This window comes from Monodon monoceros, unplaced genomic scaffold, assembly GCF_005190385.1.
Source record: "Monodon monoceros isolate NGI ecotype Baffin Bay Population unplaced genomic scaffold, NGI_Narwhal_1 Super_Scaffold_4, whole genome shotgun sequence".
Lineage (NCBI taxonomy): Eukaryota > Metazoa > Chordata > Mammalia > Artiodactyla > Monodontidae > Monodon > Monodon monoceros.
In genome coordinates, this window is record NW_021703781.1 from 21176197 (window position 1) to 21196398 (window position 20202).

The 20202-nt window shown below is 52.7% G+C and overlaps 1 protein-coding gene and 1 long non-coding RNA gene across 9 annotated transcripts in view; both read left to right on the forward strand.

The window, feature by feature from the left end:
• The window catches only part of ADAMTS14 (ADAM metallopeptidase with thrombospondin type 1 motif 14), a 92122-nt gene extending 79353 nt beyond the window's left edge, over positions 1-12769 (forward strand). For 4 of the 8 annotated variants that reach the window (XM_029245610.1, XM_029245612.1, XM_029245613.1 and 1 more), the window contains 7 exons: positions 835-998; positions 2956-3124; positions 3574-3706; positions 5542-5749; positions 8576-8705; positions 8814-8924; positions 10623-12769. In XM_029245610.1, the coding sequence (XP_029101443.1) occupies positions 835-998; positions 2956-3124; positions 3574-3706; positions 5542-5749; positions 8576-8705; positions 8814-8924; positions 10623-11116 (1409 nt within the window). In that variant the 3' untranslated portion in view covers positions 11117-12769. Of the gene's footprint in view, positions 1-834; positions 999-2955; positions 3125-3573; positions 3707-5541; positions 5750-8575; positions 8706-8813; positions 8925-9614; positions 10524-10622 lie in introns of those variants that run through there. The other 4 variants (XM_029245616.1, XM_029245615.1, XM_029245617.1 and 1 more) reach the window with 4 other exon arrangements.
• A 68-nt stretch (positions 12770-12837) lies between these two features.
• On the forward strand, positions 12838-19752 carry LOC114908880. Its single transcript, XR_003797059.1, has 3 exons — positions 12838-16460; positions 17034-17952; positions 19524-19752. It is a non-coding gene; the product is annotated as an uncharacterized LOC114908880 (long non-coding RNA).
• Positions 19753-20202: the final 450 nt, after the last annotated feature.

Sequence of the window (20202 nt, forward strand, 5' to 3'; positions counted from 1 at the left end):
AGCGCCTTTCAGTTACAAGTTGTGAGTTACTCGCTGACTGGGACTTTAAGGGGGAAAAATGAACAGATATTTTTTATACTCCGGCTCTATGCCAGGCCCTGTGCTGGGCGAAGGACGCTGAGATGGAGGAGGTACACTGACAGGCTATGGGAGAGACAGGATATCTGTAATTGCAACAGTGCTAAAAGTCAGGTGCTGATTTGATGACCGTAATAGTGCCTACCATTTATTAAGTGCCAACTGCATGCCATGCACTCTGCCTAGTTCTTTATATATATGAACTCCTTTGATTGTCCCAAGAGCCCTATGGCAGGGTAGGTGGGCAAGGGATACTGCGATTATCCTCATGGGGCAGCAGCCCTATGAGCTAGGTAGAATTACCATTCCCATTTTACAGATGGTAAAACTGAGGCAACACAGGGAGGCTAAGTAACTTTCCCAGATCAATCTGGCTCCAGAGCCTGTACTCTTAGCCTCTATGCTCTGCTGTCGAAGTTGTAGGGAGGGCAAATCCCTGAGGACTGGACAATCAAAGAAGGCTTCATGGAGGAGGGGAGAATTGTGCTGAGCCTTAAATGTGGGTGGAGATTAGTCGGGCAGGAAGAAGGGGAGACAAGGTGAGAGGAATGGTGTGCACTAGGGTCCAGAGGCAGGGGTGCTATGTGGGGGCAGTGGGATGATCCATCGGACTGGAGAAAGGCTCAGGTGGGAAGGAGTGACAGGTGGGCAGGGAGCCCCTAGAGGCCCACTGGGACGGCCTTGAAACCCCTGAGGTGTGGCTGGTGCTCCTGTGGAGGGGAATAGAAATCTGTGTGACCCTCTCCCCATGGCCAGCGGTGAAGAACCAGGTCACAGGCAGCTTCATCCTCAACCCCAAGGGCAAGGAAGCCACGAGCCGGACCTTCACTGCAATGGGCCTGGAGTGGGAGTACGCGGTGGAGGACGCCAAGGAGAGCCTCAAGACCAGTGGGCCCCTGCCGGAAGCCATTGCCGTCCTGGTGAGTCCCCACCCTGCATGGTGGCCCCTACCCGTCCCCCCCCCCGCTTGCTGCCCCAGCCCAATCCCCTAGCTCACTGTCTCTGCTGCTGAGCCAGCGCTGGCCTGGTGGAAATCCTCCTGTTCTGGTGTCTTCAGGAGCCTGGGCAAGGCCAAGATGCCCTCTGTGCTTCGAGGCTGGGAGGATGGCAAGTGAGGAGGAAAAAAGAAATGGTTGTCTCACTGTCTGATCTGAGGTGCCCCACACAGGGAGTCTGTTCTCCTTAACACGGGGTCAGAAATAGGGCCCAGGAGGAGCTGGAGGGACCTGGGTTGGTTCCCCCATCGTTCTGCCATCATCCAGTATCCAGTTGCATTATGGCTTTGCCAGCAGGTGAGTCCAGTGGCCTGTGGCCCGGGAGTGCTGTCTGGCACTGCCAGCCTCCTGAGAGGGGGATGGGGCCACTGTACCAGCTGAGGCCCACCTCTGCCCACACCCCCTCTTCCTAGACCATAAGCCAGGGCTTATGGAGCAGGGATTGTTAACTCAGGAGACCAGACCGGGAGGGGCTCTATTGGCACCGGCTGGTGGCAGGGAGACCTTCTACAGGCTTTGTTCCTGGTGCTACCCTCATTAGTCAGGGAGGTCCTAGAGGGCAGGGTCTGAAGCCTATTGATGTCAGCATATTAATTCAGTCCAGCATGTGCTTCCTACTCACCCTATATTTGTTGTCCACCCATACACCCATGGCTGATTAATTTTCAACGAGAGTACCAAGACCATTCAGTGGGAAAAGAAGAATCTCTTCAACTAATGGTGCTGGGACAACCGGATATGCACATGCGGAAGAATGAAGTTGAACCCCTGCCTCACACCATATACCCAAATCAGCTCAAGATAGATCAAAGCTCTGAGTACAAGAGCTAAAACCATAGAACTCTTGGAGAAAAGAGAGGGATAAATCTCATGATCTTGGATTCTTAGATATGATACCAAAAGCATGAGCAACAGCAACAAAAAAGATATAAATTGGTCTTCATGGAAATTGAAAGCTTTTGTACATCAAAAAAGACGTTTTGAAGAAAGTGAGAAGATAACCTGAACAGACTGGGAGAAAATATTGGCAGTCCTATATGTGATAAGAGTCTCTATTGTAGACCATCTTCTAGAGTCAGGCAGTGTGGGTGCTCTGGTGAGCAGGACAGACCAGCAGACATGGTTCCTGCCTTCATTGGAACTTAGGTGTGTGGGAAGGAGAATCACCGATGGGCACACAGGCTGTTCTGAGGCCTGGCACACAGTAGCTGCTTAGCTTGAGTTGTTTTTTTTTTTTAAAAAACATCTTTATTGGAGTATAATTGCTTTACAGTGGTGTGTCAGTTTCTGCTTTATAACAGAGTGAATCAGTTATACATATACATATGTCCCCACATCTCTTCCCTCTTGCGTCTCCCTCCCTCCCTCCCATCCTCCCTATCCCACCCCTCTAGGTGGTCACAAAGCACCAGCTGATCTCCCTGTGCTATGCGGCTGCTTCCCACTAGCTATCTATTTTACGTTTGGTAGTGTATATATGATGATGGCTATTCTGACCGGTGTGAGATGATAGCTCATTGTAGTTTTGGTTTGCGTTTCTCTAATGATTAATGATGTTGAGCATTCTTTCATGTGTTTGTTTGCCATCTGTATATCTTCTTTGGAGAAATGTCTATTTAGGTCTTCTGCCCATTTTTGGATTGGGTTGTTTGTTTTTTTGATATTGAGCTGCATGAGTTGGTTGTATTAGCCTCAGTTTTGCCATGTGGCTACAGGTCTGAAAGGCCTCGCCAGTGCGTGCTCAGTGCTGCCCCCTCCTGGCTCTCACTGGTTCTGCTTCTGACCCCACATCCTCCCCTTTGACCCCTCCTCCCCGGTCTCCCTATGCTGGCCTTGCTTCCCTGCTCTCCAGTCCTTTGCCACCTCGTCTGTCTCCCTTCAGGTGCTCCCCCCAGCTGAGGGTGGCCCCCGCAGCAGCCTGGCCTACAAGTACGTCATCCACGAGGACCTGCTGCCCCTTATTGGGAGCAACAACGTGCTCCTGGAGGAGACGGACACCTACGAGTGGGCACTCAAGAACTGGGCACCCTGCACCAAGGCCTGCGGAGGAGGTACTCGCTTGCCTGACCGCAGACGCCTTGTGGGAGGAGCGGGAGGGGTCGGGGGCCTGACATCGTCTCCACTTGGCATGTCCCCGGCTCGTGCCTCAGTTTCTCCTTGAAGGTCTCTGGGGTGTGGCAGGGTGCCTGGGCAGGGCCTTGGGGCTGGGCTGGGGGTGCTAGAGCAGTATCCGGGGCAGGACCTCTGCCCTGTAAGGGCTCACCAGCTGCGCGCAGAGACAGCAGCCCACGTCCCCACCTGTGCTATACCAGTGACACCTGAGATGGGCTGGTCAAGGAAGGCTTCTTCAGAAAGTGACTTGGGGATGGGAAGATGCAAAGGCACAGAGGGAGAGGGGATTGGCTGCAGTCTCTCCGGAGCTCACTGTCCCTGAGGCTCTGGGCAGGACAGTGGGGGCCTGGTGAGACTGACCCCCAACGGCAGGCTGTCCTCCCTTCAGGGATCCAGTTCACCAAGTACGGCTGCCGGCGCCGACGAGACCACCACATGGTCCAGCGGCACCTGTGCGACCACAGGAAGAGGCCCAAGCCCATCCGCCGGCGCTGCAACCAGCACCCGTGTGCCCAGCCTGCGTGAGTGCTTTCTGGGGGAGGGACAGGAGGCTGACCGCAGACCCTCTCTCTGCCCTGACGTCACGACGAGGGGCGGGTGAGCCTGCTTCCGCCAGCGCTGGAGGGTGGAGGCACGTAGCCCCCGCAGCCGGGACTTCTTGAGCAGAGAGCACCCACACGCCAGCCTCTGCCCATGGCCCGCGCGGGCTTCCTTGCCCGTCCATCCCCTCTGGGATTTCTGCATTAACTTTCACTCCCAGAAGGAGGAAGATGCTGCCTTTGTTCTGCTCCTCCCAGGATTATTTTACAGATGGGGAAGCTGAGGCCCGATCTGGGGACACAGCTTTCCCTCAGTGATCCAGGGGGTCCATGCAGGTGAAGAGGATTTCAGTGTTTCCAGAACCTAGGCCAGGACGCTGTCTACCAGTTCCTCCCTGCCCAGTCATCTGGGGCCCAGGGATGCGGTCTGGCCTTCCAGCCCCCAGCTGTGGTCTAGCCCCTGATTGGGATTCCCTGGCCTGAGGACACAGGCTCTTTTTGAGCCCAGGGTCATGTTCTTGGGGTTACTTGGAGGTGGCTTTGGGGAGAGGAGAGAGCTATAATCTGTGGAGGATCGATGTCTGGTCTCTGGGCCTGTTGCCCAGCTCGTCCTCAGCCCCAGCAGGCTTCTCTAGTGGCCCCCAGGTAGGGCCAAGGGTGGCTGGCCAGTAGGAAACCATGAAGAGCTGAGTCCATCCTCCTGCCTCCCAGGAGTCCTCCCAGGGTTGGGGGGTTCCAACTCGGCCTTGCTGATCCACAGCAGCTCTGCTCCCACAGGGTAGAGGGACCTCAGAGCCAGGGCGGGAGCTGCTGACCGGTGCTAGAGGCTGCCATGGCCTCCCTGTGCCCGGCCCGGGCCACGATCCCCAGCCCCCTGGCTCTCCATGGTTCTTTTTTATGTATTACTTTTTATTCAGGCCACTTTGCCCACAAACATCTGTGATCACAGAGCATGCGGGGCTAACTCTGCCATGACCCCTAGCAGGTCACCCCACCCCGGCTTGTCTCCTTATCTGTAAAATGTCAAATGAAGTTTCGGGGCTTTTTGTTTTGTTTGTTAAGGGAAGGGGTTGGCTAAAGCCGTCGTTTACTAAATGATGCCTCAGGGAACAGAGGGGAGTGGGAGTTGGGGGCTGCCCCTCCCTCCCCCCCACCAGAGCAGTTTTGCTTTTGTCTAACTCTTCCAGTGGGCGCCTGCTTAAGATGCTGCTGGAAGCTGCTCCGTGGCTAAAAGACGCTTGGAGACTAGCGGCTTAGCTGATCACCAAAGCTCTGCAGGCACTGACGGTGATAATCATAGTGCCTGCACTTATGACATGCCTACTGCATGCCATGCACTCTGCCATGTGCTTTACATATACAGGTCCTTAAATTGTCCCAAGAGCCCCATGGTAGGGGCTTCTACTCTGCAAGCTGTGATTTTCATCTGTTTGTGCTCGGCTGAATGTCAGCACCTAGGACATGATAGACACGCAAATATTTATGAAGTGTTGAAAGAATCCTGATGTAAAGATGGGGTAACTGAGGCTTAGAGGGGTTAATAGCTTGTCCAAGGACCTGCAGGGTGTCAGGATTTAAATATGCATTATACCCATTTTTCAGATGAGGAAACAGAGGAGAGAATACGTGACCTCCCTAAGGCCACACGCCTGACAGCTGCAGAGCCACGTGGGTGGTTGGCTTGGCCCCCAAGCATTCTGAAGCCCAAACCATCTCTGTGGCTCCTGCCTTTGGTGGTTCAGGGAGTGGGAGTGGCCCTGGGAGGAAGTGTCCCATAGTCCCGCCTTTCCTCCACCTTTCTCCCTGTCTGTCTCCAGGTGGGTGACGGAGGAGTGGGGCACCTGCAGCCGGAGTTGTGGGAAGCTGGGGGTGCAGACTCGGGGAGTGCAGTGCCTGCTGCCCCTCTCCAACGGTACCCACAAGGCCATGCCGGCCAAGGCCTGCCCCGGGGACCGGCCCGAGGCCCGCCGGCCCTGCCACCGCGTGCCCTGTCCAGCCCAGTGGCGGACGGGAGCCTGGTCCCAGGTGAGCTGTCCTCAGGGCGTGGGAGGGGCTGGGCCGACAGGCACCTGCCTTGCAAAGTCAAGGAAGAGGAGGGTCTGGGTGGAGGAGCTGCAGAGAGATCTGGCGCTCCCTGCAGGCCGAGTGTTTCTGGCTGAATCCCTCTCCCCACATCTGATCTGATTTTTCTCAAAACTAAGTCCAACGGTATGCTGGGCCATGGTTTTGGGCTTGGCCTTTATATCCATTCACCATCAGCTTTGACCTTCACAGAATTAGGAGGCCTGGGCTAATATCCCTGTGTTACAGATGAGCAAACTGTAAGACACTCTTGTATTAAGAAATATTTACTGGGACTCCCCTGGATGTCCAGTGGTTAAGACTCGGCACTTCCACTGCAGGGCGCATGGGTTCAATCCCTGGTCGGGAAACTAAGGTGCCAAGTACGTTCCAGGCACACTGTACTAAGAATGCCTGGAACCCACTACCAACCAGACAGACCTGATTCTTGTCCTCATGGTGCTTACTGTCTAGTGAGGGAGACATAAGAGACAAGTACCAATAACAAAAGCATTGACAGGTTGCAGCTGGAGCTGAGCAGAAGTAAACAGGGTAACATATCAGGGAGGGCCTCTCTGAGGAGGTGACATTCGAGCTGAGACCTGAGGTGTGAGCTATGTGAGATATGAAGACCCTGAGACAAGAACAACCTTGCCATGTTCCAGAAACCTAAAGGACATTGGGACTAGAGCTTAATGAGAGGGGCAGGGGTTACACGACATCTTTGGAGAGTGGGCAGGGGGTCAAATCCTGCAGGGCTTTATGAGGAGTTAGAGTTATTCTAAGAGCAGCGGGAAACTTGAAAGGTTTTAACGTGTATGTCACCAGCTCTGATTTCAGGTTTAAAGATCACTCTGGCAGCTCTGTAGCAAGTTCATTGCTGGGAGGCCAGGGAAGAAAAAGGCAAACAGTAAGAAGGTTGTGGAATAGTCCAGGGGCCACAGGGAAGTTTTTTCAAGTTTGGGGTTTTCTCTTAAAAATGAGTTTGATATGAACCTTGAAGACATTATGTAGAGTGAAAAAAGCCAGACACAAAATGACAAATACAGTATGATTCCACTTATGTGAGACACCTAGAGCAGTCAAATTCATAGAGAGAGAAAGTAGAAGTGTGGTTGCCAGGGACCAGGGGAGAGGGGAATGGGAAGTTAATGTTTAATGGGCACAGAATTTCAGTTTGGGAAGAAGAAACCGTTCTAGAGATGGATGGTGGCGATGGTTATGCAGTAATGTGAATGTGCTTAGTGCCACTGAACTGTACACTTAAAAATGGTTACGATGTAAATTTTATGATCTGCATATTTGATTACAATTTTTAAAACCTCATTCGATCATGGAAATAAGCACAATGATGTTTATTGTAACAGCAGAATATCAGGAAATATTCTAAATATCTATCCATAGGAAATTGGACCCCCCCAAAAGAAACCCCATGCTCTATTCATGTAATAAAATACTATACAGCAAGAAAAATGAATAAGCTTGAACCGCACTCATCAATATAGATAACCCTCAGAAAAACAGGCGAGAAAAAGCACTGAAGTATGAAGGAAGTAGCACTACCAATGGGGATACGATTTACTTAAAGTTTAAAAAGGCACAACGCGGTATTTGAAAATGCGCCAGAATACTGATTTACTAAAGTTGCTAGTGGGGGTGTTTGAACAGGCGTTCATGACCAACTTCCTCATACCTTCCTGTAGGCTTGAAATATTGCGTAATACAGAGTATTTTAAAGAACTAAAAATCCCCACACAACCTGTGCAGATTTTATATTCTTCTCCATAATATATAGCTTTATTTGTTTGAATATAAACCAGAAAGACCGCTGATCCATAAAGGGCCCCTTACGTAAAACAGAGAGGTGACAGCTGGTGGAAGATAGTTGCCCCTGTAAGATGGGCAGAGCATTCCAGAGCTATTGCTGTTTGTAATTATTCCTCCTGGGAAGATGAGCCATCTTTGTCCCGCTGTTCTGTGTGGCATGTGACCCTTGTGTCTCCCTTGCTCATCACCTGCCCTGGTATGAGAAGTGGACCTTTGCAAGTCCTTCCCATCCCACTAGGAGAGGCTGTGCTCAGTGCCTACAAACCCGGTGACCTGGTCACGTAGGGCACCCTTGCTTTTCCTGAAGCCACCCCACCCCTTTATCAGAGTATGTGGGTTCCAGGGCATGATGTGTGTGGCAGCCCTTTCAAATGGTCTTCTGTTCCTTGTGCCCACACCTTTCCCTCTTAGAGAAGAAGACACTTTTGAGCATGTCTCTACAAGCTGAGTGTTGGAAACAAAGTCATTGAATGTCAGAGCTAGAGGGGTCCATGGTGACCCCATCACCCAGTTCTCTCAGCTTAGCTGTTGTTACAGTCTGGGTTCCTACATCCCCTTAACAAGGTATCATCAAGTGCATGGACCTGCCTCAGGTCCCTTGGGCTAGTGGATGGCAGCAGGGTGATACACAAAATATTTAAGGACCCAGGCACAGGCCAGACAGAGTGAAAACAAGCAGTAGTGCCGGAATGGGGTCCCACAGGCCCCCTCCAGATGGTGGGAAGGTTCAGGGGCTTCCAAGATCGGGGCAGTGGCTCTTTCCCACCTGGTACAGGAGTATTTGACAGTTGCTGTGCTGTCCTGGAGAGGCTGTTGAGAGCAGTCCTTGCATGTCCCTCTGGTCCAGCAGAGACTTGGCACCCTTCTCTGTCCCCTTTCTGTCCTGGGCACTGGCTGGACTGCAGAGCTCACCGCCTCCTTCCACTGTCTCTCCACACCCCCACCCCCGTCTCCCCACGGCAGTGCTCCGTCACTTGCGGAGAGGGCGTCCAGCTGCGGCAGGTGGTGTGCAGGGCCAACGCCAGCAGTCTGGGGCAGTGTGAGGGGGACAAGCCGGACACGGTCCAGGTCTGCAGCCTGCCCGCCTGCGGAGGTGAGCCGGGTAGGATGGGGGTCAAGCCCAGCTCCTCTGGCCTAGACCTGAGGCTCAGCTTGGCTGGCTTCCCAGCCCAAATACTAGAGCTGCTTTTCCCCCTCACAGGAAATCTCCAGAATTCCACAGTGAGGGCTGACGTCCGGGAACTTGTGACCCCAGACGGGGAGTGGGTGCCACAATCTGGGCCCCTAGATCCCATAAACAAGATATCATCAAGTAAGTGTATCTCTGGACCCCACCCCCTCCCCATTCTTCCGGTGTTCACGGCGTCGTGGGCATGGGCCGTGCAGTGGAGTGGACCCAGCTTCCAGTCTGTCCACGTGACTTAGCCTCTTGGAGCCTTGGATTCCTCAGCTGTGAGGTGGGGATGATGCTTATATTGGTCCATGATTCCTTGTCTGCTGTTCCAAAATATTGAAAGCTGCAAGTGTCCCCCTAAATTTGGTGCAGACTCACTGGGAAGCAAAATCTGAACTGAACTAACGAGAGATTAGTTATTCTTTTGCTACGGGAACATTGCCGTATTTGGTTGCAAGGTGACGTCCAGTCTCCACTGGGGACATTAATGTAAATACACTGAATATTACTCTTCTAACCTCAGAAGTTCTGAATTATGAACCATATCTGGTTCCAAGATTTTTGGATAAGCAATTGTAGTTCTGAGCTCTCTTTATAGGGCTGTTGAGAGAATTAAATGAGATAATGCGTGCATTCCTGCTTAGTAGTCAGCCAACAACAAATATAGTAGCAGTCATTTCTCTCTGCTTCATGATCAGGAGCCCAGCAGCTCACCCTCTCATCTTTCCATCCATCCACCCATCCATCTAACCACCCATCCATCCATTAACAAATATTAACTAAGCACCTACTATATACCAGGCTCTATGTTCTGTGCTTCCTTCCTAGGTTCCTTCTCTGCTTCCCTTTCTTACCTTCCCAAGGACCAGGGTCTGACAAGATGAGTAGCAGAAAGATCCCAGACCCAAACTCCTAGTTAGAGGATCAGTTGGCTGTGTGACCTTGTACAAATTCGTGAAACTCTCTGAGCTCAGCGACCTCATCTGTAAAATAGAGGGGTCTGATTAAATGTCCTCAAAGGAACTTCTGGCTCCAGTCTTGCTGCTGCTCTGCTCCTGTGCTGAGGCTCAGGCTGTTCAAGTGCTTTGGTTTCCTTTCCTTTTCCTCTGGGAGCAAAGGGGAGCTCTGATTCTGACCCTAGAATTCTAGCGCCATCTAGGGGCCACTGGCTTTCCATTTTCTCTAGTCTCTCTCCTGTTCCCCTAAGCCAGCACCGTACCTTTTCTCTCTTCTCTTTCTCTTCCCCTCCTCTCCTCTTCCCTGTCCCCCTCCTTTTCTCTTTCCCTGGAAAAATTAATAGAAAGCACAGCTCCTGCCTTCACATCATCTGGAGAGACCTACCTGAAGTTATCACAGAAATGCAAAAACATTTTTAGATGACATTTGAACAAAAGCAAACAAAACTAATATAATGAGCACCCCTCTATGCCAGGAACTTTACAAATGCTACTTACAATAATAATATTATTATTCATTGGTAAATGTCAGCATTATCCCCATTTCACAGAAGAAACTGAGTGTTGGACAGTTTAAATGACTTGCCCGAAGCCTTGTAGCTTTTTAGTGATAGAGCCTTGATCGGAACCTAGATCTGCTTGATTCCAAATTTGTTGGTGGGGGGCTTACTGTTCCAAATGTGTGCTCACCAGGGGCAGGACGTTTAAGCTGCTCGTCACAGTGTGAGTAACCCGGGCATCTGCCTGGCCCTGGCCAGAGTGGATCGGATTCCTTTGGGTTGATTGGGAGGTGGTGAGGGCGGGAGGTGGAGGGCTGAGTGGGAGTTGTAACCTGGCTGATGGGCGTCCTCCAGCATCGGTCCTTGTGCTGTGTGTGCAGCGGAGCCCTGTGTGGAGGACAGGTCCATCTTCTGCCAGATGGAAGTGCTTGATCGCTACTGCTCCATCCCTGGCTACCACCGGCTGTGCTGTGAGTCCTGTACCACGAAGGCCTCGGGCCCTGATGCGAGCCCGGACCCCAGCCTGGCCTCACCACCACCCTTCTCCACTCCTGGGAGCCCCTTCCGAGGACCCAAGGCCCCTCCAGAGGCTGTGGAGCCCACTGTGGGACCAGCGGGATCAGACGGCCATCAGCATGGCCGAGCCACACAGCTCCCAGGACCTCTGGGCACAAGCTCCGCAGTGAGCCAGCGCCGCTTTGCTGCCCAGAAACGGAACCCTACAGTATTCTGGGGCACTTCTCCTAGTGCCCCCCGGGGACTGCCCTGGGGCTGGGCTGGGGCCCCTACACCAGTCTCTGAAGATAAGGGGCAGCTCAGGGAAGACCCGAAGCATCCAGGCACCAGCCTTCCCACCACCTCCCCGGTGACATGAGCCTGGCCTTGCCCATCCCTCCGGTCAAGTTTACATGCTCTGTGCTGCCCCAGACATCCCAGCTCAGAGGACACACAGCGGGGCCGGGGCAAGCACGGACTGCCTTTTAAATTATTTGCCTTCTTATTGTTCTAGTTTGGGGCTGTGACACTTTTCACCCCATGAAGTGGGTCTATGAGGAAGAAACAGATCAGGGAAAGCCCTAACCGGAGATACCTCAGCAAGCAGCCCAGGTGACCGAATCAAACCTCTCAGGGGCTCCTGGCTGTCTCTCCTGCCAGGACTGAGGGCCAGCTAAGTCCCCCCAACACACACACACACACACACACACACACACGCACACGCACACGCACACGCACACACACACACACACACACACACACACACAGCCACCGGGCCTCACACTGCCTCCCTTTGCCAGAAATTGTGGGGACCCCTGTGGAGACCCCGAGTACCAGGCTCCTCTGCCAAGAGGGGCAGAGCAGGGCCGGGGAAGGTCGGGGGAACCCTCACAGGGTGGTCCAAGAGGAAGTGGGCTGGGGCCGAATGTGGTCGTGAGGCTCCAGCTGCAGGGCTAGGGTGGGCGGGAGGCCGGTTCATCTCACACCCAGCTCTTCATAGCGAGAGCTCCAGACACCTCCTCTGGCCATGGCCAAAGGGCAGAGTCCACCTTGCACTTGCTGGCTGGAGGGCCATGTTGGTGGCCACCTCTGCCCCTGAAGGTGGCACTTCCTATTACTTCCGGTGCCTCCAGTTTACAGGTGGGCCTTTTAACCTCACCCCAGGCCCCCCTGAGAAGGGGGCTCTGGACACTCTGGAACATGTGTCCTCATCATCCAGGGGGTCCCCAGCTGGTGCTAGGCCCCCTGGCTGGACCAGGAACGGCAACTGTGGTCGTCACTCCGGCGCGTGAAGAGAGCACGGGCTGGAAGGTGACTCTGTGGGGCACAGAGGAGATGTGAGTTCTCAGGCTGAGCCCTGCCAATCATTGCCCTCTACCAAAGACCACTCCTGCTGGAGTCAGGCGTCTTCTTCTCCCACCCGGCTTAAGCTGGACTGGAGGTCCATTTGTGGTACTGGGTGCGGGTGCGGGGGTGACCAGGCTCCAGGGCTGAGGACCGGAGTCCACTCATAGCCGGGTCCTGGGGATGACAAGGGCCAAGTGCCCCAGGGCAGGACGTGAGCATCTGCCCCTCGTGCAGGTGGGGAGGAGACAGCACTGTGGAGCCTCAGCTGCACCCATGTTACCTCCAAGGGCAGGTAACTTCCCTGGGCCCTCTGGCTCTCAGGAAGCCACCCGGTTCCCGGGACCTCTCCCAGGGATGCTCACTCAGTCATGCAGAGGGTCTCCCAGACTCCTCAGCAGGCCGTAGAGGTGCTGGCTAGTTCTCCTGTTCCAGGGCAAGGGGGCCACTCTGAGCCAGGCTAGAGGAATAGGAGCAGTGGGCCCCGGGCGGCAACCCCCGGAGAGTGGAGGCCCTAGAGGGGCTCCCCAGGTGCCCTCTCCGCCCGCTGCCTGCCCCCTCCCGGCAAGGCTGGGGCACACACTGAACCATTCCTGCGCGACCCAGCCTGCCTGTGTTAAGTGCCTTTGAGATCCAGATCCTTACAATTTTATGTATTTATTAACATTGTCCTTGGTGTTTGTTTTGGACCCCAGAACGTTGTGCTGTGTTTTTCTTTTTCTCTCTGTTTTAGTGGAAAGGGCCAGCAAAGCCAGAGCTCTAATGTGCTGGGCTGGTAAGATGATTGGGGTTGGGGGTGGAGAGGGAGGGAACAGAGCCACGAGAAGACTCGGCCCCCAGCCTCCCCGCCATGGCCCCGCTTGCTCTGGGGCTCCTCTAAACATCACCTTAGGGTGGAGAGGCAAGAACGGGCCTGGGGGCCTGGGGGTCCTACTTAGGCTCCTCCACCAAGTAGCTGTGTGACCTTGGGCAAGTCACCGTCCAGAGCTTGGTCCAAAGGGTGGAAGCACCTGGGAGGTAATTTGGGGGTCGGCATAGGGAAGGACATTCTAATGAACTTTCAAACACACAGGGGGTGTCTCCCTTGGAAGGTGGTGAGCGCTCTTTCCCTGGAAAAGTCCGTGCAGGAGGAGGATGCCAGACAGGAGGTGGAAGGAATGTGATGCATCTTACTGGGCAGGGAGGGCCAACATGCAAGGTGCTGTATAATTTCAAACTACCCCTTGCCCATGACAGACATCATTAATCCTTACCACACCCTTTCAACGAGTGTATCACAGGCCCCTCCCTGACATTTGTGGGGCCCAGGGCAAGAGGAGACCCCTGTCCAGGGACCTCACACACCTGTGTGTGTCTAGGCCTCAAGTCCACGCTCCATTTACATCCCTGTGCAAACAGCTTCCCCTTGGAAACTGCCCCTTCTAAACAGCTACCACTTGGGCCTAGGGGTGCCTACATGGTGACCCAGTCACACCTTAGGGGAACTGACCTAGGGAGATGCTACCACAGGCCCTAGATTTGGGACCATTCGGGTGGGGCATTCTGTGGGCCATTGTACTCAGAGTGTAGCCTGCAAGGAGGGAGATCATGGACCCTGGGTGGGCACATGCCCTTGGTGCAGTGCAGTCCTTGCCATGGTGGGTAGTATGGGTGGAGTGGGGCCCTCTAAGAGCCCCAGCACCCCAGCTCTGACAGCAGTCCTGGCACATTTCATGGGGCAGGGATAACACATGGAAACACATGCCGATGCTTCCCCATCTCTTGCCCATGGCAGACATTGCCAATCCATCAGTGCCTTCTGCCCCTAAGAGTCCTTCCCAGAGTGTTCCAGGTACTGACCTCTGATCAGCTGCCATCAGCAGGACAAGGAGTCCTAATAAAGAGGATAATACTCGGCTGCCTGTACCACTCATGCCGGTGGCAGGGCGATCATAAATGGAAACATCTTTGGCTTTGACAAGGCGCCCAGCAACAGGGAAGTAACGTTCTTGGGGGCACAAAACCAGACGCACAAACAGCAACCGCCACCACAGACACGTACAGCATTTCTTCTGGTAGTTCTGCGATTTGCTGCCCGAATTGTCATAGTTAGTAATGAGCTGTGACTCAGGGAAACCTCAGCTGCGGGGTGGCCCTGGTGAAGTGTAGAGGATTGGGAAGCAGCTAAGGAAGAGGGTTTTTATCTTCTTTCCCACAATTTAAAGTATTATAACTAACAAGGCTACACAATTTTTTTTGGTATGAGAAAACCAGGTTTATCTGCTGTTGTCAGTTCTAGAGTATTGCAAACAACAAGATCATAGATTTAAAAAAAAAAAAAAAAAAAAAAGGACAGCTCATCCGGCCGTGCCACAGGAGTGGGCCAGAGTCAGGGGTTTGGGCTCCTCTAAGCCCCCAGGCCTCCACCTGTGGAATCCTTCCCCTTTTCCAGTTTCCCAGTGGCCCTCCCATCCCTGAGGGGACTGTGGTCTTGGAAGCCCAGGCCACGGCCCTGACCAAAAGTTACCTACACCCTGTTTAGGACGCAGAACGCTACAAGATATCAGTCCTACCCTAAGGATGAGAAGAAGCTAATAATCTACCAAGTCATACCTCTTAGCCCCAGGTGGATTAAATTTCAGAGGGTGACAAGTCCCTAGAAGAGAGAGGGCCCATGCACTCTTCCACCTCTGGCAGAACATGGAAGAGCATGGAAGAAAGTGGTCAACAGAGAAGCAGAAAATGCAACTGAAATTTTAACAGATTTTTAAAGGTTAGGGTGACAATTTGGAATCATAGGGAGCCCCGTGCGCAGGGCAGTCTACACCTACTCATCCCCTCTTCTCCGCAGGCCTCCTCTGGATGCACACGAGGAGTATCTGGGGCAGGACAGGAGAGCCTCGACAGCATCCCCGGGGGCTCCAACCAAGTTTGAGAGTGCAAATTAAGAAAGCAATACCTGTTCACAGTGCATCAGGACATAAAATACCTGTACATGAAAAACTATAATGCCTTGCTGAGAGAAACATGAGAATATCTAAAAGAAGCCTCAATATTGTTAAGATATCAAATTCTCCCCAAAATGATCTATAAATTTAATGTTATTCCACTCAAAATTCCAGCAGACTGCGTGTTTTTTAGAAATTGGCAAACTGATGATAAAATTTTTATGGCAGATCTAGAATATCCAAAACAATTCTGAAGAAGAACGAAGTGGGAGGATTTACGCTACCTGATTTCTAGGCTTACTGTGAAGCTATAGTAACCAAGACAGTAAGGCTTTGGTGTAAGAACAGACTCACAGAACAATGGAACAGAATGGAAAGTCCAGAAATAGACTCACACAATCGTGGTTAGTTCTCAACAAAGTGCCAAGGTAGGTCAATCAGGACAGGGTAGTCTTCCAATAAATGATGCTGGAAAAATGGAAGATCCGCGTGGAAAAAAATAAATCTGAACCTTCACCTCATATCATGTGCGAAAATTGACTCAGTCAAAATGGATAATCGACTTAAAGGTAAGAACTAAAACCATAACACTTACCGAGGAAAAACATTTTTAAAAATCTTTGTGACCTTGGGTTAGACAAAGATGACAATAAAAGTATAAACCATAAAAGAAGAGCTTGACAAATTGGACTTGGTCAAGACTAAAAACTCCTACTCTTCAAAAGACAGTGGTGAAAAAATGAGAAGGCAAAAAACAGAAAAAAACGAAACCCCACAAGCTGGGAGAAGATATTTTCACATCATATATCTGATATTGGACTTGTATCCAGAATATATAAAGAGTTCTTAACCCCCCCAAAGAATGGACAAAAGATTTGGACACTTTACTAAAGATATACAGTGACAAATAGGTACAGGAAAAGATGCTCAACGTCATTGGTTATTAGGGAAAGGCCCATTAAAACCACAAAGAGATCCTACTTCCTACCCATTAGAACAGCTAAAAGTAACAAGATTGACCACGTCAAGTATTGGGAGGATGCTGGGCAACTGGAACTCTCGTGCATTTGGGTGGGAATGCAAAGTGGTAGAGCCGCTTAGGAAAACATTTGGACTGCTCCTTATAAAGTTGAACAATACACTTACCTACAACCCAGCAACGACTGCCCTGTGTACTCACACAAGGGAGATGAAAACTTTTGTCCACAAAGCAACCTGTATGCAAATGTCCATTAACAACTTTATTCAAAATAGCCTTCAACTGGAAACAACCCAAACGTATAGCAAATAGTGAATGGATAAATAAACTGGCGTATCCATACAACGGACGGAATACTATTCAACAATAAAAAGGCGTGAGCCACTCACATGTACATGCATGCATCAACACGCACAGATATTCACAGCGTTCTGCGAAGTGAAAGAGCCAGGCCCCAAGAGACTACACACCAGGTGAGTCCCTCCACAGGAGATTTTGGAAAAGATAAAACCCTGAGGACAGAAAACAGGTGACTAGTTGCCAGGGCTGGGGGTAGGAAGGAGACTGGGAGTGGGCATGAGGGAACTTTGTGGAGAGCTGGAGATGCTCTGTACCTTGATTCTGGTGGTGGTTACACACATTTGTCACACACGTTTTCCTGTGTGAAAATTATATCTCAGTTAAAAATAAATTTTTTTTAATCACATAACCAGGGTAATGGGAGACCTCTGTCACCCAAGATCTCTGCGAAAACGCTGCACTGTTTTCCTGGGGAAAACTGCTCCCCTCCCCCAATTGGACAGGGATTCTTTTGACTCCCAGCATCACCATTTACCAGCTGGGTGGAATTGGAAGTTATTTTACCTCTCTGCTCCTTAGACTCTCATCTGTAAAATGGGCATACTTTTTCCCTGTCGGAATTGCTGATCACTCCTTGAGCTGCTAAGCGCAGTGTCTCTGCCTCCCTAGGCTGTAGGATGCTGGAGGAGAGGCATGATTCTTTTCTTATTTGTATCTTTCTCTCTCCACCCCCTGCCTCCCAAAAGGCCTCAGCAGCGGCCTCCGGGACTCCTGGCTGCGTGCTGCTGGAAGGAACGTGCACGGACAGCCAGAGGCGCCTCGGCAGACCCTCCGCTGCTGGGCGAAGGTCCTGTTCCTGCTGCCAGGACTCCCTGGGAGGGGGTGGCCACCAGGGCTGGCGGTGCCTCATCGCTCCCAGAGAGGTGGAGGTAGCAGGGCGCCCGCCAAGCTCAGAGTCCCCCTGGGACAAGCTCAGGGAGGCAGGGGGCCTGGCTCCACACCAGCTCTTGGACCCACATGCAGCCTGCCAGGCCACCGCCTCCCTTCCGGCCTCAGCTCCCTTATTTGCAAAATGGGAATATGGAACGACTCACAAGGTTGGTTTAGAGCAAAGGAGAAAGTGTCTATGAAAGTGCTTAGCAAGTGAGGAATTACTATTGTTCCTAAAACTCTGATGATGGATAATAACATTAAAGAGATCTGGGGGTGGGGCCGTTCAGTTCTGCCTCACAGGGGTCCTGCCAAAAGCCATCCAGTGGCTTCCATTGCCCTTAGGGAGAAGGCCGAAATCCTTCCCGCAGCTGCCAAGGCCCTGCCGGTCTTCCTCAGAGGTTGTTTCTCCAACCTCTGCTTCAGAGAATTTGGTGCACTTGTGAGTTGATCTCCTTGGTGACTGAATAAGGCCTGTCTGCCCCCTAGACCGTGAGCCCATGACGGCGGGACTTGCCCTTAATAAATGCAGCATTTGCAGGATAAACAGGGATGCACAGAGGTGGTGGGTTCCCTGCCTCCCTTCAAATTCCCACAGGGCTCCCTAGATTCTTCCTGGGGACCAGGCCCTGGAAACCAAGAGGCAGCTGGAAGCCAGGAGAGGGGGTGAGCAGCCCGCCGGGCCTTGCAGCTGGAGGTCGTGTCTCCTAGGAGGAGCCTATCACTGGCTGGTCGGTAAGAGGACACTTAGGCCTTCAGTTCATACAAGATTAGCAGCAGGAGAATGTGTAGAAAGGTCTGACCCCCTTGTGCAAATGGGGAAACTGAGGCCCAGAGAGACCAAATGACTATGCCCAAACCAAACCAGTGGTAGCAGCGTCCAGGCCAGGAGTTAAGATTTGCCTGTGCTCATGCAATATGTTCCTGACAGATCTCACATCTCCTCTTAGGCCAGTGGTTTCCCACCTTCTGTTCCATCTAAGCTCCAGGTGTTACCATGTGGGTTGGGGGGAGCATAGGCCCTGGTGAGGGAGACGATGGGGGCTCAGAAGCCTCCTGTGGAAAAGAGCAGAGACCAGATTGCCTGGCTTCCAGTTCTGACCCCATCACTCACTGTGTGATCTTTGGCGAGTTACTTAACCTCTCTGAGCCTCAGTTTCTTCATCTATAAAATGGAAATAATACATATTTCACAGGATTAGTGTGAGGATTAAGTGGTTTATTTTTGCATGCGTTGCATACGTGTTTGTGGTACGTGTAAAGCCCTTAGGAGAGTGCGTGCACATGCCAAGTGCTACGTACGTGTTAGCTGCCATTTCCATCCTATTCCTCCCTCCCCCAGCTATTCCTACAGCCTATCGAGGGGAGAGTGGTGGTGAGGGTCCCATACAGCGGATGCAGGGGGTCTGGGGATGGCTGAGGGGACAGGAACATCTCCAGCATTCTGTCCTGCTCCGGGCTACTGAAGTTCAGGAAGTCCGTGTGCGGCCAGGGAGACTCTGAGCGGAGGTGGCCACGTCCCCCAGGGAGGGTTGGGGGTGGACGCAGGCCAGGTCACACTGTGGAGGCTGAGAGGATAGGAGGAGGGCGCAGCTGAGAGAGGCTTTCAGCCATGCAGGGATGCTGGGTAGGCACCCATCCCAGGCAAAGGGAGCTGGAGGTGTTCATCCATCTCTGGGCAGTTGGGTGAGCCTTTGGTAACGTCCCTTGGGGGGATGCTGATTCAAGGCAAGGGTCCCCTAGTACAAAGACTGCCGAAGGCTGGGGGCGACAGTTTGTGAGCAAGGGGGCTCCGTGAGAGCTGAGTGGGAGGTGGCAGTGGGCGGAGAGAGATGGGGGAAGGGGGGAGTGGTGGTTGAATGCCAGGGGCTAACAGCGGAGCTCTTCCCTGGGACGCACACAACTCCTGCAAAATCTCCAGAAATCCCAGATGCTCACGATGACTGGATTCCTCCTGACGGTTTGTGCAGGAACCAAATTCTGCATCTGGGTTGGTATGAGGGGCAGAGCTGGGGCCACAGGCAGTGGTCCCCCAAGTCCCTATGTTTGCAGGAGCCCCAGAAATCTTCAAACTATGGGAACCTGGAGGGTTCAAGGATTTCTCACCTGGAATGCCATGGGCAGGGGGATGGAGGGTCACAGAGCCACAGGGGACTAAATACTGGGCAGGAGCCCTGAACCAGCAGCCTGGGATGATATTTTTTGCTAATATATACTGTACTTGGGTCTGACACTGGCATTGGGCCAGTTTGCAAGGTGCTTCCACTAAATAATCTCATTCTGTGTTTCATTATTCCACCTTACAGATATGGCCACTGATGCACTGAGAATAAAGGGACCTGTCCAAGGGAGGCATCCAGAGCTAGAAGGTGAGCCCCAATGGGGGATCAGCCCCAGAGCGTCTGGGCCCTGCACCTAGGAGGCCGGTGAGTGAAGGGACTTAGCCCTAAGTCTCCGGGCCAGGCCGAGACAGGCGAGGGGCATTTGCTGGGTAAGCGGTGAGGAGAGGGGGTGCTTCCCACCTGCAGTCCCTCCAGCTAGCTCCCCAGGTTCCCGGGGCACCCTCTGCTGGGGGGGGGGTGGAGCTGGGTGGGGTAGAAGAGGGATGTTGGGGGGCAGCCTTGCACCCCGGCTCGGGAGGGCTGGGGCTCCAGGGTGCGCGGGTCCCACCTCGCTGTCCTAGGGAAGGGTGTTCCTTCTGTTGCCCCTTGACCTTCCCACCCACACCGGGCACTGCCAGGCTGGCACGAGGCTTCCACCAGGTTGCAGGGTAATAAATCTCACGCTTCACTGAGGCCCGAATTGCAGGACTGCACTTTACCTCAGCGTTGTGCTGTAGGAAAGAAAAAAAATCTTTGGGATTCAAATGTTCTAAACGTAACTAGGGGAGCTCACTAAAGAAATCTCAGGAGGCTTTGATAGAGCAATCACCACTGACAAAAGAAATGTCACTGAAAGCAAATGACTGGAGCCACTCTTGCCTTC